The sequence below is a fragment of the Tubulanus polymorphus genome, chromosome 1 (assembly GCF_964204645.1).
Source record: "Tubulanus polymorphus chromosome 1, tnTubPoly1.2, whole genome shotgun sequence".
Classification (NCBI taxonomy): domain Eukaryota; kingdom Metazoa; phylum Nemertea; class Palaeonemertea; order Tubulaniformes; family Tubulanidae; genus Tubulanus; species Tubulanus polymorphus.
The window spans coordinates 27508843-27526540 of record NC_134025.1 but is presented as its reverse complement, the minus strand read 5'-3'; the positions used below and the strand labels follow the sequence as shown (position 1 = coordinate 27526540).

Genomic DNA, 17698 nt, shown 5'->3' with positions numbered 1-17698 from the left:
ATCGGATTTAACATCCTTATAATAGGATTCTTTATGTCGCATAATTTCATAGTGTTGTACATGCCCAAATAAACTCGAAATATCTTCACCAAGAATCTTAGTGTCTGATGTACCACAGTTGTACCACAGTTGGTTACACTAGGATCGTAGAGCGACGGACATCACTGGTGGAGACAACCACTGCCAGTGCTGGGTGAAGAAATATCATAAACTCTGGAAGTTATGAACTTGGGAACTCATGAACCCAAGGTGTCGTCTCAGGGCTTCCATATATGGCCTCCATACCTGAGACGACATCTTGAGTTTATGAGTTCCGAGTTAACTAATAAAGTAATAATAAATTCGTTTTATTGGGTTTAGGGAATATGATACGATTTGTCGATTTGATACTCGCAAAATTATTTCACTGAGACGACCTTGAGATGATCGCGAAGCGAGAAAAATACCGCAAAATACTGTCCGTACAGTGTCGCCCCCCTGTGTTATTTAGCCGCATTACACAATTTGACGTTACGCTTACACATTTTGGCGGTGTACTATGACATTTTGTCAAAGTACAGACAAATAGACGAAACGCTGATTTTTGGCGGGAATGGCCGCCCATACACTTAAGTGTATGCTGGATTAGCAGATTATCTATATGAAATACAGCTCGTGTGATGTCAATGGTCCAGTCACGTTAATTTCATCAAATGGAGACTGGTTTCTGATGAGCAAAATCGCAGTTAATTAATTGTGGGAATGTTTCCCACCCCTTACGCGTAGCCTATAACAACCCCTATTCATAAGCTATTTTTAGAACGACAATGAAAAGAAAAGGAAACATTTTATTTACAGATGTGTAATTCCTTCAACGTCTCAATTTGAATTATGCTAGTTTGAAAGTAGGGGAATTTTTAATTCAGGTACGCCGGTAGAATCGAAATGCGCGCATACCTTATGGTAGCAGTTCCTCGTCTACTAAAACTGTTTCACGGGTAAATATTGACATATATATGTATGGGTGAATTTCGTGAATCTACAAATATTCGTTCCAAATGTACTATATTTATAAGGATTATTATTTGTGTAGGTAGCACTGAATCGAGAACAATATTTGCTTAATTTTTATATGCCGCGCCGATACTGGGATTCACTCAATGCTATTTAATGCACGTATATTTGAGAACATAAAGCACTATGTAAGTCACACAATTTTTAGCGTTAATTGAACGTGAAATTTAGTTTCGAACAAATGATTATGGTGTAGCGAAACGGCAGGTGATACGATGGAGGCTGTGGAAAATGCTTTGATAGTGGAACCAACCGAGAAATCGTTGATAAAAGAAGGCGAAATAACTAATTCTATAACAGAAGAGTTTGCGACGCTCCAGGCAAATCTAAAACAACGACGGGAAAAATACCGACAGAAAGTTTATTTCGACTTAGAAAATATTTTGAAAGGTAGGTACTCCGTAACCGGTACAGATTACAGCGCGAACTTAAGTTAGACTTGTCTCCTCGAATGTCTCCTCGAATCATAAAAATCGGAGACGATATAGCGCCAAAAAAAGGTTTTTTTATTTTTGTTATAAAAACATTGTTTTGGGGACTTTGATACTTCGTTGTTAAAGGTTTCCGTGGCGAAATAGTCGTTCTGCCTCGCTTTCCCGCGCGAAAACTCCCGCCGTCACGCTCCATTTGTCCAATATGCCGCGTGCACTTGTTCTGTACCCACCGCGCCAGCGGTAAATCCCATTATAAAATAATATGACTATCAATTTGTATTTTTTTTTTAATTTTGTGGAGTCTGTAACGTAACTGGGGTTTAAGTTCACGATCTCCAATAATCCCACCGTCACAGGCAACATATTTGGGATTCGAACATTGGGTATGAGAAGCAGAAAACCCGTGATTTTGATGTTTGTTTATAGTTACTAATTGAACGACGTGTTCCCGCTATCGTGTTACTGCGATATAAAATAGTTCACGATTGTTTGCCATTTGAATTCTAGATCAAAAACATATATAGATATTTAACATGATAGTTATCAAGTCATACGTATTTAGATTATTCAAGTATAAGGATTCAATGAATCGGTAGTCTACAAATATATAATCAATTAGTGTAGTAATTTGTGGCATTAGTTACATCTGTCAATCAAACTGTCAAAATGGCTGATTCGTTTACTTCCGCATGGAAAATGCGTAACGATGAAGCCGAAAAGAACATCACAGCGACAGATATGTAAAATTTCTCCAGGGTAAAATAGTTTTCAAACTGCTGGCGCATAAGATTAACTACCCACGTAATAATGAACGTGTTGATGCAAAGTAAGTTGTCGAAATTTGGATAGGGGCATATAGCTTTTTAAGTGGCAGTTTCAAAAGCAATAATCAATTGATTTTGTTGAATCTGATCTTTTTTCAGAATATAAAATCTTGGGGAAAAAAGGAGAAGGTACATTTTCAGAGGTGTTGAAATGTCAAAATATAAAAGATGGGACGTATTGGGCATGTAAAAAGATGAAGCAGCATTATGACGGGTAAGTCTGACTTTTGTGTTTATCAATTTAAATCGAAAGATTTGATAATCTTAGAATCTGTGGTTTTATCGTTGAACTTTTATTGCAGTGTGGAGCAAGTGAACAATTTACGTGAAATTCAAGCACTAAGGCGTCTTAATCCACATGTCAATATACTCGAACTTCATGAAGTTATTTTGTAAGTTGACTTGAAAATGCTCATCAACATAGGCCTTGTCATTAAGAATCTGTTACTCATTTGGAAACTTGTATATTCTAGTGAAAAGAAATCCGGTGTTCTTGTCCTAGTGTGTGAATTAATGGATATGAATATATATGAGTTGATAAGAGGTTGGTAAATGGATTACAAACTGCCTTAATATCACATTACCAGTATTGAATTGTGCTTTTCATTGTTAATTAATATTGTTCATTCAAGGGAGAAGGCAATTTCTTCCGGAACCAAAAATCAAATCATACATGTATCAACTATGTAAATCACTTGATCATATGCATCGGTAAGTTTCACTGTCCGTGTCATCCAAATTCCATTTACATTCAAAGCTTATACAGTGAATTCAACATTCTTCGATCAATTTCCATTTCAGGAATGGTATCTTTCACAGAGACGTCAAGCCAGAAAATATTCTTATAAAAGTATGTTACAAATCATGTGTGTTTATTTAACATTTTTGATCACAACAAATATTGTATGAAATTGTATTCCATGTTATAGGATGAGTTATTAAAACTGGCTGATTTTGGGTCCTGTAGAAGTGTTTACTCAAAGCAGCCGTACACGGAATATATATCAACCCGTTGGTGAGTATGACCTAGTCTTAACTGTTTCAGGCATTGGATGAAACCAAATTATGAGTATGTTACGTGTGGCTATAAGATTCGATTTACCATCAGTGAACTTATTTTTAAGGTATCGAGCGCCTGAATGTCTTCTTACTGATGGCTATTACACATATAAGATGGATATGTGGAGTGTAGGTTGTGTTTTCTTCGAAATAATGAGGTACCAGTATGTTGCGTCAGATTTTACATTCCATTTCATTTTACTCTGAGTATCAAAAACTTAAATCTTCAATCTCTCTTCTGCAGTTTACATCCATTGTTCCCTGGATCTAATGAAGTCGATCAAATTGCCAAAATTCACGATGTTATGGGAACTCCTGAAGCCAATATTCTGAACAAACTACGGAAGTAAGTACTGTTATTCGGGTTAGAGTTAACTACATCATTCTCATAAGTAAATATGTAATGCGAAACACGTATCAATCTTTCTCTTACAGTAAAGCAAGAGGTATGAATTTTAACTTCCCACCGAAGAAAGGAAGTGGTATCGAGAAGCACTTACCTCACGCTTCTGCAGAATGTTTAGAACTGATTTATCAATTATGCAGTTACGATCCGGATGAAAGAATCAGTGCCAAACAAGCATTACGTCATACTTATTTCAAAGAGTTAAGGTAGGTTTGTGTTGTATACCGATTCAGTCATTGTCAGCAGTAGTAATGACTTATAGATTTTATGTGAAGAAGAAAGTAATTGAAAAAATCTTTTGCTTTTAGGGATGTTGAAAAACGTCAAAACGCTTTACAAAAAGCATCAGAATTACAAACCGAAACGGATAATGAAAATACTGCCGTGGTACAACCCGACGCTGCTGATACTCGACCTGCTCCTCAAAACAATCAGGAAAAACAAAGCGGTGCTAAGATCATCGATCTAAATAAACTGAATCTCGACACGAATAACGACAAAAATAATCCCCCAACTGAATCAACGACGACATTCAGTAGGAATCCAGTTCTTCTACCTGAACGTAGAAAACGAGTAAGATATTCATAAAACGAATCATTGATGAATTAAGTGACTTTGACTGTCATTTGCTAATTGCATTATCGAATTGCTTGCAATTTCAGCGAAGGTACAAACGAATATCAGACAACTCATTTCGACATTCGTTATTCCCGAATCACAATAAACCCGCTCAACCCGCTACTGTAAGCGATGCGTATTCTAGTAGTACTTACAGCGGCGTCACGACTACATTTCCTAAAATACAAACTCACCCGATGCTCCCTAGCATTAACGGATTAGTCAGAAGCAAAGCGAAGGTACGACGAATCAAGGAAAAATTATTATCTCTGATCTATATTATCAGTACATGTATCACTAAGTATTGAAATTGATGTTTCTTTCAGGCAAACAGTCAGCCAAACAAAACAATCTACGGACATTATCAACTACCTTCTATTGACAGGCGGAATGGTGCAAGATTTTGATATCTGGTTGACTGATAAATCGTGGAAGATTGTTACATTAACTGGCAATAGTGTGCCACGGCGTTCTGCTCTGAGTTGTCAGTGAATGTGTGTGAAAACGCAGGATATAAAATCAAAAACAATGAAAGCTTGTGTATTGTGATAGAAACATTTCTGACGTAGCTTCGTTATATCGAAGCCTGTATATTGTGAATGTCTCGTAGACTGTGATATGTATTAACCGAATGTGATGGTCGATGTTGATATTTTGTAATATATTTTAATGATTAGTTAAAAAGTTTCTGTGTGGTCGTTTTAAGATTTAATTTTGGTTTATATCTTCGTCAGTTGGTGTTTATTGCAACTGCAGGTCGACTGAATTCATTGGCTCTATATTCATATATCCACCTGGTTACCGGGCTACATATCTCCTGACATTTATTCATATAGTGAAGGAAACGTGGATTCATGGAATATTATTGTCTTCATTTGAGATGAATAAGATTCAAATCGAAATTCAGATGTTTAAAGGATTTTTCTATTTCAATTATCGTTTTTTTGAATGCGATCAAAAACCATTTTAATCTAACTCGGTTGCTGGAAAGGACAATGCTGCATGTGTTGAGGTTTAATGTCATTTCGTTACCCTACCGGTACGACATTATAAAGAAGTTTCCAGCTTTTAGGCGCCATATGGTGGCGGTCCCTCGCGGTCCCCATATTGCGATAATATGCACTCTCTTCAATCTACGAGCGATCATTACGGGCTCCTTGTACTCGCGTCTGGATCCGCTCCTGTACTCTTAGCTGCTTTGATTCATCTCGAGGAGAGTAAAAGAAACAACATTTTTTGTTTGTTTTCAATCCACAAATATTTATCATTTTATTGAACGTCTAAATATCTACACAATACATTCAAACCAGTTTATATATAAGTATAGGGACTGTTCTGCTAGACAATATATAATAGTTCAGTCGTACGTATATGTATATATACAATAAATAAATTAGCATTTTTTTCATTCGTTGATGCGGCATTTCATGCGAATTTGAAATATGAATATAGATGATATGGATACTGTGCGTTAGTAAAAATTAATTCCATATGGTTTATCAATTCATTATGGTAAAATATGCATCTTCCATTGATTGCAATATCTTCAGATATTATACCGGTATTTCATTACGAATCGGTGGTTGAAAGGGTGAACAGTTGTCCCAATTTACTACAACAAAGTCACTTGAAGTTTACTTCAACATACCTTTTAACTTAGCCTAGCTTCATTATACTATAATTTCATTCGTATAAAAATGTTGGCTTTTCCGCAACAACTGCTCTCAATTGACGGTGGGATTTCAATGAGAAAGCTCGTAGCTGTTGCATTTAACGTAGTGTACACAAGCAAGCCAAAACACTCCATGTCTATTTCAGCAGAATTTAGAGAATGTGTGTCCAGCCAGTTAGATTGGAAAATATTTCCAGAAGTCATGTTAGAAGACTTAATCGTTACAATACGGATGACCAATTTTAAAACTATATATAAATATTGCCAGGATAAGTGCTGCCTCTTCTGTCACAATAGAAAGTCTATCACTTTTTTCAAACAAAAACAAGCCGTTTCTATGCAGGTATCATTCAGTAAGAAAATTCCTCGATAATATATGGTTAATGAACAAAATGAGATCTATGATAAGGGTTTTGAATGAATAATGTACAATACATGAACTGCCAAGATTTCCATTGTGGATCAACGACAAAATCAATCTCACACTGTTACAACAAGCGCGGAACATAACCGAGAATGCTGGATCCGAAATCAGAGTAAATGCAAGCTGGTTTTGTGATAGAGCACTCAAAGGTCTTCACAATAACAATACGCGCGGATAAAATGAATTGTCAGAGCACGCGGGGGTTCGTCTGAGATCAGAAATGAAGCGCTGTTTCCAAGAATCAATTCCAGTATGTGTCCGTTGTTCTATAAGGTCACTACACAAACACATCACGTTCAAACATATATATACATACATCCATACTGAACTTCTTGTCAAGTAAAGAAATAATACTATAAAACAAAAAAAGATAAAATGACGCTTCGCTTACAACAGCTAGAGCATCCTAAGCGCTAAATCTACGAGACAGATTTACGATAACGTATACACAAGGCCTATTAATTAGAAGTTGTTATGTATAAAACCCGCTTAAATAAATTGGTTTTTCACCAAAATTCATTCCATATACAGTAACCTTTAAGTATATATATATTTATAATCATCATTATTACTATTATTATATTCCTGAGAGTTTACAAATTAACGCAAGACATCAATGCCACAACCAATCTAAATCTCTGTCCAATGAAATATTTCGGTCTTGTTGTTTGTACTAATGATCTTTCGTACTTATAGTTACAATATATACTCTTTCCACTTCAGGTTCTTATTACAAAGGCTACTTTATATACACGCGGAATTATATACTTCATAGTCTATGTTCATCATAACTTCAAATAACAAAATTACAAAGCGAAAAAATACGTATATATTTATATATATATATATATATGTGATCTCGGGATGAGAAACATGCTTTCCTTCACAAATGATGAGATATAAAAGTGAAATTTTTGTTATTCGAGAAATGAGTTTTTCATAAAATCAGAAAATGAAAAAATCTGCCTATCAAGAAATACGTAGTTTGCATTCAAATCTATAGTTATTTACCTGATAATTCAACATACCTCATGTGCCACCACTAGAAGTTTATCCCATGATTATCAATTAAATGTTTCAATCAATTCACAAAAAGATTTTAATTCATGTTTTCTGTTTTTAAGAGACGGACTGTCACACGATGTTTTCCATGGTTTTCTATATTAACGTATCGCTATGTACACTGATGTTATTCTTCGATTGATGATATTTTTTTCACCGGCGGTATATTTACAATGGAATGATTTTACTCGGTACCATTTTCCTCTTCGTTTTCCTCTTCTTCTTCGTCGTCGACGTCGTCATCGATGAGGAAAAAATCCTTAAAAATTTCGTCGGCTTCGGCCTCCTTGTAGTCTTTCACTGTGACGTTATCTCCATTGTCAGCTCCTCGGATCATCGCTGACAGTTCTAGACACCAACACAAATAAATGTCAAACATATATACATACCTTGCTTAAAATTCAAAACAATACTTTTCTCGGAAATATGAAACTTACTTCGTTCTCCTTGTGGTCGGTATAAACACAAAATCCTCTTGTCTCCCATTGCAATCGCGCGTCCGATTTCATAACCTACGCCTAGTGAGGGTTGGGTCACTTCAGCTACGACAACTGTAATTTAACATATAACACAGTGTATTTACTAGATATTTCTTAAATTTTTACGTTAATTTTGAGCGACTGGCTTTACCATCTGCCTGATCCAACCATTTCAGGTCTCGGTCATGGACAGCTCTATCGTCATCTTCACCTGAAAGTACGCGTGAGCAATGAAACGCCTAAGTCTAAACCTGGGTGTAAAAATACCATTCTACATTTCACCGTGGGGTAATCATACTCCAAGGTACAGATTTGTATCATATGAATATATTACTTTTCAAGGAGCCATCTTCATTGCCATCCTTTCCAGCGACATGCTCAGTCAGAACTGTACCGTATGTCTTCAGTTTCTCGATGAGACGACCGTACAACTCTGCATCGGTTCGACCACCGCGAATGCTTCCACAAAAGTAAATGTAACGACTCATTTTCTTTCTATCTGAAAATGAGTTGAAAAGGCTTAAAAACTCCAAACGAAGATTAACCATTAGTGAAAGCTGACAGTTTCCGTCAGGGTTTATTCCAGGGTAGAAATATTATACCTCACGATGAAAGCCTCTAGCTGCAGATAGTGGGTGGTGAAATATAAGAATTGTTTTAAAACCGCGATTCACACAGAATGTATTCCAAGAATTGACTCTGGATTGATTTTTTATCAGTTTATGAAACTTGTAAATAGTTTCATACATTGTATCAAAAATATTATCTAACCGATCAAATGTACCGATCTATTCAAATCAGTTGGGCTAGATCAATGGTGAAAACATCCACTATGGAGTGGTCTCGGCAGTACTGTCTTTCAGTTATATCCTTCTAATCGATGAATCTTTGGGCTTCTTCGTTCATTTTATCGAATAAAAATCTCTTCTGCTGAAGGATCTTTTAAAATTTTCAGATACGTAGTTTCGACACTTGAACGTTTGTTTTTGATGAATATAAATATCTTTCAAAGAACAGGAAAAGATCGAACTGTAGTGGAATATCTTCAAATAATTTCTTCAAAGCAGTTTTCTGAAAAATTTCTCCGGCCCAAGCGCCGTAAAAAGATTAAGTTGGCGGCGCTGAGAAAATATAGCGCGAAATAACTTTTTTACTGAATAATAGTTCAAGAATCAGCTATCAGATGGCAGCACTATGGTGGCAAAAAGCTGTACAAATTCACGCTATTAATTACCATAGATAAATTTTCTATTCCGTTTATTTGAATATCAATACATTTCTCATTGCTTATATCCAACTCTCATTGTTTCTTAACGTTTATAAAAATAACTACGTAACTTTCCATTTCATTATTCTACGTAATTCAACTAACTATGTATGTAATTACGAAGTCCACAGAACTTCAAATTAGATACCGGTACCAAAGATCATAACTTATGTATAAGATAAATAGGAATCAATCGAACGAAAAAATGTTGATAATATGGGGTTTAAACAAGAATCCATAAACATGAAAAACGTCAGATTCATTCCAGGCAATGTACATAAGAGTTTACCGAGTTTTCCTTGTAATGTATCTAGATTTATCTCATCTTTTAACGATATATCCAGGAAAATTATATACCAATATATTCAGTAAAAAGTCCGCAACCCAATCATATATTTTCTTACATTAATTTCAAATCATTTACCTGATTTTTCGTGATAAATCCAGGGAACAACGAAGATGCTTTGTTCTCAGAGAGGAGGAAGCCGCAAGAACCTTGACCTACTTTAAGATCACTCCATCTGACGGGATGCTGAGTAACTAAAGATGCAGCAGCCAAAGACAACAACACAGCAAACAAACCAAAACGACGTCACAATTGAAGTTTTATAGAATCCGTTATCACTACGGTATTTATTTGGTAAAACTCTGTTTAGAATATATATCGTAATCTACAAACAACACACAATTCGTGATTAGATAAATTGTAACAAATACACGCAGAGGCTCATCTAATTTTGAGTTGAATTGAAATGAGGTTTCCCAAACATTTATTTTAGGATTGTGGTCACTAGTACATGTATTGTATGCAACAAATTAACTATTGCTAACGAAATTTCTTGAATTTACATATATACATGCATAATAGGTTTGTGACACGGATTTGACTGGTAACTATTTGGTTTTTACCATGGACTTCAGTGGTGTTCGCGTGCTTTGAATAACTCTACGTAGAACCACAGATTGTAAACAAATGCATTTGAGTTCTTTATAATGCACCAAACATAAACTTTCCAGATTCATTCTAAATGAGATTCATTAACTTAAGATAATGTACAAAATATCGGATGAAAATAAATAAACTAAACATTATTGAGACAGAAGAAAATAATATAATAGAAACAATCCAAAATTACTAATAACATGTTTATACACGTCTTTTTATGCACTTATATCAAAATCATGACCCAGACTAAAAATATGCCTCGAAAATTTGAAGGACTTCAATCCTCACACCTCACATGATTTTAATAATCAATCCAACAATATCTATGAAACATAAACTGTTACTTAATTGCAATACCACTAAAAAACCAGACTTATCTTATTTACAAACATTTTCTACAAATATCAATGTAAATACGTAAAACAAAAAAAAAGTGTAAATCAATTTGATAATAACATTTTGGAATCCACTAAGTGTTTAACATAAATTAAATGATTGTTGCTCCAAAAATTGTCTGCAAAACAACAGAAAAACACTTACGAAAAAACTGAAGATGGACGCATCAGATAAAATTGGAATGGCTTGAGCTTCATACTTGTTGAATTTTGTGTAAGTCTATGAAGGAAATAAATGCAGTGAAGTTTTTCGCAACGCATTCTACGTACATTGTAGAGATCTCTGTGATATCATTGGCATAACAAGTACACACCAGAACAGAATGAATCATTTATTTCTTCGTCGGAAAGCTGGCAAGTGATACAATAGTAGATTCATCCCTAAATCAAGTTAATTTCATATATATGACTACAATCAATACATTGTTCCTGATATTGTATTTGTATTCTATAGATATCTTGATACCTTATAGACAAAAAGTAAAGCATTTCAATCGCATGACTCCTTGAGGCATGAAAAATTCTTGTTCTATTCATGGTCACCAAAGGTTGAAAAGTGAAATCAAAACGCATGCTTAAACATTGAATAGGAAGACAAAAACAATGGCAATATTAGAATGATGACCACACTCAAACGTGGTGAACGGATAATAAGATAAAATCCCACTATTTACAGATTAAAAGAATTTAAAAACCAGAATTTATTTATTAAATCTAAAATATCTAAAAGACACGACGTTTTGATCTCACCTGACGATGATCTCTAGGGTGAGATCGAAACGTCGTGTCTTTTAAATATTTTAGATTTAATAGATAAATTCTGGTTTTTAAATTCTTTTAATCTGTAAATAGTGGGATTTTATCTTATTAATGGCAATATTAGAATTAAAGTTTACAGAGCCTTTAGGTCAATAGAAACCAAAGAAAATATTCAGCTTTGTAACACCAGAAAATTATTTGCAATACGTTCTATTAAAATACTCTCCAGTTATAAAACTATAATACTTGGAAGCTATACATAATGCGACACTGACCATGAACATCAATGATCAGTGGACATAATGTATGTACGGACAAATGCTGATGATATATCTCAGCGATGATCAGCTAGGAACCAGCTGAGAAGAACCCATACAAAAATGCTGTCAAAATACTAATGAATACGAGCATCGTGACCAGAGCCTTCTTGGCTCTTGGATCCTGTTTCAAAGCCGTCAATCCTTTTAAATGAGCTTCAAATTCGGCAGCTTTTTCTGGGTCAGATTCAAATCCGCAAAACCAATTAAATCCACGAACGCAATACCCTCTTAAGCTTCTTTCTCTAATTTCCACATCTTCCGTTTCTACAAAATGACATCACATCTCAGATAAATCACAAATTTACTGAATCATCATTTGATATGATAAATCAGAAAAGGTATACTGACCAATTTCATTAGCTATCGTTTCCTTATCTTCAAGGTTGATCTTATCCATTTCTATCTTTTCAATTAAATGATGTTGACTCGATTGAGGAGGCTCGTTTTCACTTGTATCTCCCACTTTATCGGCATTGACTCCTGTATAGTCAGCCAGCAGTCGGTCATCCGGGTGGACGCCTTTATCATATCGCGTCCAAAACGTTGTTCGAATTAGCTACAAATAAATATATAAAATCAGAACTAAAAATTCAAACTCTATCTAAATAATAATAATTATTATAAATTTGGTACTTTTTGGTATTTTGTATTTCTTACCCGGTCATTAGGAGTTGGGGCAGTTAGTAAGCTGATGACGACCATCGTGGCTCCGACAACCCAGAATAATCCCAACGCAAAATACATGTAGTGCACCTGGGAAAGGATGAGAGGTCGTGTGTCTGGTTCACCGCATAGAGGTTCTTTGTACACAAATTCCAAAACCATCCGAGTTAAACCGATAACTAAACCAATCATCAATCCCCAAAAAACCCCCTGAAATCCACGAAGGAAAGATGCAATGAAATAATTTATTATTTGCATTTCAATTCTAAATTTCATGTCAATCGATATTCAAAATATCAACCTTTTCTGTTGCACGTTTCCAAAGAATAGCGAGCAAATATACAGCGGCAATGGGTGGTGCCAAATGGGCGCTGATCACTTGAATGTAGATAAACAGTTGTCCTCCCTGGAATTCTTGAATAACTGGAATCCACACTATGGATATTCCAACCATCACCAAAACAAACAACCTATATATAGAAAACAGTATACTATCGATGACAATTGTCAGGATATCCATATCAAAATCATCGACACAATTCTCATACTCATGATGTTTTTCATTGTGGATACGTTTACTTACCTGCCAACTATCATCAGTTCACGATTTTTTGCCTTTTTCCGGATATGTCTATAGATGTCCATGGTTATCAGAGTTGATGCACTGTTGAATATTGATGTCAAATCACTCATAAGAGCAGCTAGCATAACAGCCATCATTATTCCTCTCAATCCTGTTATATCATATATGTGCAACATGTAATATCGGTAATTATATTTCAGTGTAAGCTTATACAATGTAACAAGCATGATTTTGTTAACTAAATGAACATACCTTGTGGCATTATACCCAAAACCAATTTAGGATAAGCGATATTAGAACATCCACTAGTACTCTGACATACCTCATAACATGTCTGTGGATCAGAACAGGCCACTTCATCTTAAATTCAATAAATTACATTTACACGTTGAAGCGGTCATTAGATTCGGCCGATTTATTCGGAGGAAAGAATGAACTCATAAATAAAATAACAAAAATGATTCATGTACATTCCAGTCCTTCACTTCGATACTATTAGATGTTTAAGGTTTGCATAATAACTTACTGGGATATAGAACTCTACTGATCATTCCGGGCATGATTATAATGAACAAAGGTAACATCTTCAGATAACCACATAACAAACAACCACCTTGAGCGTGTGATAGACTTTTAGCAGCAAGAGCTCTCTGTACCATCATCTGATCAGTGGACCAATACCAAATAGATGCCGGTGTTTGACCGAGTAAGAATCCAAGCCATGGCATATCAGGATCTGTGAGTCCACGTAACATCGTAAATGCTTTCTCACTGGGCAGTCCACATGTAGAGTTACTGTACAAAGTTTCATTGGCTATTGCAAGTGGGTATTGTTCACGTAGACCCTGGTATCCACCAACTTTCAAAAAGCCTAGAATGATATATCAATCAATTAAGCCAGCCAGCATTTCTCATGAATGATATTTATCACTAAACTTTTGAAAAATTTGAAGACTGAAGACTTACTCATGACAGCTAGTACAGAAGCTCCAGCGACCATAACAAAAGCCTGTAGTGTATCTGTATAGATTACTGCCGCTAGTCCACCTTATAATAATAAAGTTTCAAATGTGATAACAAAAAAATGTAAGATTTCTTGGAATAGTAGATAGGTTCATACCTGTTACAGTGCACAAAGCGGTCAAAACCAGTAACAGCAAAATAGACAAATACAAGTTCCAGCCCAATGACTGTTGAATGAATAGTGCACCAGAATATAAATTTACCTTTAATAAAGAGAATTTAAAATATTATTGAAAATTTTTGATTCAATATTGAATTAGTTTATGCGATGACTCTATTAAGTTGGGCTTACCGAAATCTTTGTAAACACATAAAGAAGAATCGAAAGACATGCCAAGTATATACGAATTCTGTTACCATGAAATCTTTTTTTCATATACTCTGGTAATGTATGAACCTGAAATTTCCATTTTGTGAAATAAGATAATCAGAATTCAAGGCATAAGAAGTGACAGGGTAGTTTTTATGTGTCTTACCCCGCTGGCTATGAATACAGGGAGGAAGAGCCATCCCATCATCTGAACCAAGATACATGCCTGCAATATTTCAATTACAATGACATAAATGCATAGTGATTAACAGAAAACAAAGTTATCAATTCATTAGCAATTTTGTCTAAATTCTCACATTGAATTCAAATGCACCAACACCAATACCAGAGGCAGCTCCAGACCCGGCCAAACCAATGAAATGTTCACTACCAATGTTACTTGCAAATAAAGATGCACCAACCTGTAAAATACATATTCATCTTTAATGATAAAGAAGAAATGGTCAATGTTAAAATCCGTCAAATTATACCGAGTTATATGAAAACTTCACAATTTCATTCTTCCACCAGCTGATACTTCATTAGATAAATAGTTTCATTTGAAACTTTGCTCAAGATTTAAACATATGGTGCCCTAAGCTTCTATCAGTTTGTTTTAAGTACCGGGTGATCTTTAAGACAAATATACAATATTTGCTCTGTCTAACATAGTCATAGATTCTCAATGTATAAATAAATTGATTTATTTAGTTTATGAAATCTGTACAAAGTATTAGAACAAAAGTAAACTCGATAAAGCTGTTACTAGTTTTGTGTCATATGTCAGCATGATACCTAAACTTCAAAATGCTCATCTTTCAGGATTATCATGGAAACCTATCTATACATATTCTGAAAATTATTAAATAGGCCTCCCTTAGTAAAAATATAAGGACTATTAGTAAACTATAATAATAAATTGTGTTAGAAGTGATATGATAACCAAAACAGAAAAAGGAGTCACATCAGAGGAAGTTGATACTTTTTTTATATATAGTACCTAGGATACTGGGGTCAAAATCCTTTTGTGTCAAGTCCCTGTGGTGGTTAGTCATGTTGAAGATTCATTCAATCGGAAATGCAATTGAAGATACTTACTGGGAGCCATGTCATAAATCGACCAGCCAAAAAGTAACCGCTAACCGTTCCTCGATTACTGCGACATAGTGACTGAAATTTACAAAACAATAATTTTCTGATTTTTAGCACTATCATTAGAATCTGAAAAACATATCATTAGACTACAATATACGCTCATGTCGATATAACTAAACAAAATGAAGAACAAAATAGCATTCAATTTCTTGAAGACTAGTTCTCTTCTTAATCCGAATAAAGATATGTACTTCATATAGGGACGATGTTAGTTAGCGTTACCGGTATCGAATGGAAAAAACCCATCCTTGAAATCAGCCGCTAGCGAAAAATAAATGACATGGCCCAGGCTTATGAATTAAATAATAAAAAACTTGACCGTAGTACTTACATAGATTCCGGCAGCAATCACAGCCGCAAAGTATAGACATATAGCGACAATATCACCAGCTGCAAGACTACTGCCAGCCATGGTCGACAACCGACTGATCTAGAACGTATGTCCGAAGAGAATAGGTTGACACCGTTACTATACAACACAAACGCCGCCTAATGTGCGTTCTATGCACTAACGTCAACAGCCTCCAAAGAAAACTGGTTTTTATTTGCTATATTTAGCCTACTTCTGAGAAAAAATAACTTTTGAAATAAGAAAAGCGACGTAATTTTCAATTAGAATATGTTTATTTCTACAAAAAACAAAGCATCCTCATAGTTTCTTTTTCTGCACATGAGCACAATCATATTTCCCACGAACTACTTTCAGTTTAACGCCTGGTAAATCTTTAGTTCTGCCTCCTCTCACTAAAACTATATTATGTTCTTGTAAATTATGTCCTTCTCCGGGAACATACGCTATAACTTCCTTTCCAGTTGTTAATCGAACTCTAACACATTTACGATTTGCTGAATTTGGTTTTTTAGGTTTTTTGATGAGAGTTTTAAGTATTACTCCTTTTTTAAATGGATTTCCCTCCAAGGGATGCTGCTTCTTTTTCTTCGGGATTGGTGGTCCTCGTTTGTGCAAGTATTCAAGAAAATGACACGAAGCCTGAGACTGTACCAATGGTGAAGAGCCCAGCCTTGAAAGTATCCCTAGAAAAAAAAAGTATTAATCTTAGTAGTCAATGGAGCAATATGCATATTTGTGAAGTTTAACAAAACAAATTACCTGTAGTTTGAGGATGAACAATGGATTGGCATTTCAGGGTTGACTGGATGGCAAGCTGAGAAACCTGGCGAATGAGACATCCAATCTGATTCATGACTCTTAAAATAGTAAAAAAATATCAAACAATTACATCTAACAGTTAAGCATAAAAGTAGTACTGAAAGTCTAGAATAATGGCGGCCGCTCGCCTCTCCTCGCTGGTGGGGTTCAGTCAGTAAACCTGTTGACGTTTGTAGTTTAGTTTCAGTGACAGTGTGACAGTGGTAAGCTTTTATAGTAACATCGGGATGGGCTTTTTGTGAAATATCCTATCATGAAACTAAACCAATCAATCCATTAAAACACTTTCTTATGCGATGTTGGTGGTAAAAAATAGATATGGGCCAAAATGATGGATGGAGAATGATGATGGTTCGTGTCCTAATCAGGAGTAGATGTCGTCTCAATGATGATCAGAATCGAGGAAGGGCACAGGGACCGGTGGGATGGCACTCCTGGATGATGTACAGACTAAACATCAAATGTATAGCACCCTCAGAAAATGTAACGTACCGGAACTATAAAAGTTTTCCTTCTGGTGAGCTAGTTGGAGTTTTAAAGGCTAGAAAACGCTCTTTTAAATGGAAAATACACGAAATGTCGAATTGAAAACCTAACTTCCTGGTTCGACCTGTTTACGGCAACCGGTATATTACGACAGATAATTCTTGTAAGCATGTTTAAATCTTATAATACCAACTTGATATTCTAACTTCCCATATGGTCTAGTGGTTAGGATTCCTGGCTTTCACCCAGGCGGCCCGGGTTCGATTCCCGGTGTGGGAACTTCTTTTTTATTATGGATTTAGTCCTACATTCATTATGCTGTTAGTAATTCTGTTTCTCGGATGGACCAATTTGAAAAAGTTGGAGCCCATTGATTAAAGGTTTAGATTGAATGTGAATAACACTAAATTCAAACAGCTTTTTCATCCTATTTGGGGCAGCGTGGAATAACTAACTAATCCCTTAAAGAACATAAACCTTTTAGTTTTCCCATTTTATAACTTTGATAATCTCTGATAATTAAAAGGTCCGTGAGATGTCTCCGTGTGTTGCGCGCGTTCGAGTGTTATTTAGTTCCGACTAGCTAGTC

The 17698-nt window shown here is 35.3% G+C and overlaps 4 protein-coding genes and 1 non-coding gene across 8 annotated transcripts; 2 read left to right on the top strand and 3 right to left on the bottom strand.

The window, feature by feature from the left end:
• Positions 1-924: 924 nt before the first annotated feature.
• Positions 925-5055, top strand: LOC141906010 (MAPK/MAK/MRK overlapping kinase-like). Of its 4 annotated transcripts, none has more exons than XM_074795168.1 (14): positions 925-1181; positions 1261-1443; positions 2411-2525; positions 2614-2703; positions 2785-2855; positions 2944-3022; positions 3113-3161; positions 3241-3326; positions 3436-3528; positions 3615-3716; positions 3806-3982; positions 4085-4349; positions 4439-4633; positions 4721-5055. In XM_074795168.1, exons 2-14 carry the CDS (start codon positions 1269-1271, stop codon positions 4799-4801), a joined length of 1578 nt encoding a protein of 525 aa, XP_074651269.1. In that variant the 5' UTR covers positions 925-1181; positions 1261-1268; the 3' UTR covers positions 4802-5055. The 4 variants fall into 4 exon arrangements, with proteins under 4 accessions (XP_074651269.1, XP_074651256.1, XP_074651264.1 ...); XM_074795155.1 differs by having other exon boundaries at positions 928-977; positions 1073-1443; XM_074795163.1 differs by having other exon boundaries at positions 962-977; positions 1077-1443.
• A 597-nt stretch (positions 5056-5652) lies between these two features.
• Positions 5653-9910, bottom strand: LOC141898879 (5-hydroxymethyl-dUMP N-hydrolase-like). Its single transcript, XM_074785027.1, has 5 exons — positions 9723-9910; positions 8366-8530; positions 8183-8242; positions 7990-8103; positions 5653-7900 (listed from the first exon to the last, which is right to left on the bottom strand). The coding sequence occupies exons 2-5, from the start codon at positions 8517-8519 to the stop codon at positions 7737-7739; spliced, it is 492 nt and encodes a 163-aa protein (XP_074641128.1). The 5' UTR covers positions 8520-8530; positions 9723-9910; the 3' UTR covers positions 5653-7736.
• A 1586-nt stretch (positions 9911-11496) lies between these two features.
• On the bottom strand, positions 11497-15911 carry LOC141898871 (sodium/mannose cotransporter SLC5A10-like). Its single transcript, XM_074785015.1, has 14 exons — positions 15784-15911; positions 15396-15467; positions 14615-14719; positions 14464-14523; positions 14280-14384; positions 14085-14190; positions 13931-14011; positions 13491-13835; positions 13217-13324; positions 12965-13115; positions 12683-12851; positions 12376-12591; positions 12067-12274; positions 11497-11982 (listed from the first exon to the last, which is right to left on the bottom strand). Exons 1-14 carry the CDS (start codon positions 15862-15864, stop codon positions 11747-11749), a joined length of 2043 nt encoding a protein of 680 aa, XP_074641116.1. The 5' UTR covers positions 15865-15911; the 3' UTR covers positions 11497-11746.
• Positions 15912-16101: 190 nt separating this feature from the next.
• LOC141914896 (small ribosomal subunit protein uS12m-like) lies at positions 16102-17237 on the bottom strand. Its single transcript, XM_074806236.1, has 3 exons — positions 17116-17237; positions 16564-16661; positions 16102-16487 (listed from the first exon to the last, which is right to left on the bottom strand). The coding sequence occupies exons 2-3, from the start codon at positions 16655-16657 to the stop codon at positions 16102-16104; spliced, it is 480 nt and encodes a 159-aa protein (XP_074662337.1). The 5' UTR covers positions 16658-16661; positions 17116-17237.
• A 79-nt stretch (positions 17238-17316) lies between these two features.
• Positions 17317-17388, top strand: Trnae-uuc (transfer RNA glutamic acid (anticodon UUC)). The gene has a single exon. It is a non-coding gene; the product is annotated as a tRNA-Glu (tRNA).
• The last annotated feature ends 310 nt before the right edge of the window (positions 17389-17698 follow it).

Bases quoted from the DNA above. Each gene is read 5' to 3' on its own strand.
- LOC141906010 (XM_074795168.1), top strand. From the start codon at position 1,269: ATGGAGGCTGTGGAAAATGCTTTGATAGTGGAACCAACCGAGAAATCG. The intron at 1,444-2,410 runs GTAGGTACTCCG...ATCTTTTTTCAG, and splicing joins CTTAGAAAATATTTTGAAAG to AATATAAAATCTTGGGGAAA. The intron at 3,327-3,435 runs GTGAGTATGACC...CTTATTTTTAAG, and splicing joins GAATATATATCAACCCGTTG to GTATCGAGCGCCTGAATGTC.
- LOC141914896 (XM_074806236.1), bottom strand. From the start codon at position 16,657: ATGAATCAGATTGGATGTCTCATTCGCCAGGTTTCTCAGCTTGCCATC. The intron at 16,488-16,563 runs GTAATTTGTTTT...TTTTTTTTCTAG, and splicing joins TGTTCATCCTCAAACTACAG to GGATACTTTCAAGGCTGGGC.
- LOC141898879 (XM_074785027.1), bottom strand. From the start codon at position 8,519: ATGAGTCGTTACATTTACTTTTGTGGAAGCATTCGCGGTGGTCGAACC. The intron at 8,104-8,182 runs GTAAAGCCAGTC...GTTAAATTACAG, and splicing joins ATGGTTGGATCAGGCAGATG to TTGTCGTAGCTGAAGTGACC. The intron at 7,901-7,989 runs GTAAGTTTCATA...GTTGGTGTCTAG, and splicing joins CCGACCACAAGGAGAACGAA to AACTGTCAGCGATGATCCGA.
- LOC141898871 (XM_074785015.1), bottom strand. From the start codon at position 15,864: ATGGCTGGCAGTAGTCTTGCAGCTGGTGATATTGTCGCTATATGTCTA. The intron at 14,191-14,279 runs GTAAGCCCAACT...TCTTTATTAAAG, and splicing joins ATGTGTTTACAAAGATTTCG to GTAAATTTATATTCTGGTGC. The intron at 12,592-12,682 runs GTTGATATTTTG...CGTGGATTTCAG, and splicing joins GGAAACGTGCAACAGAAAAG to GGGGTTTTTTGGGGATTGAT.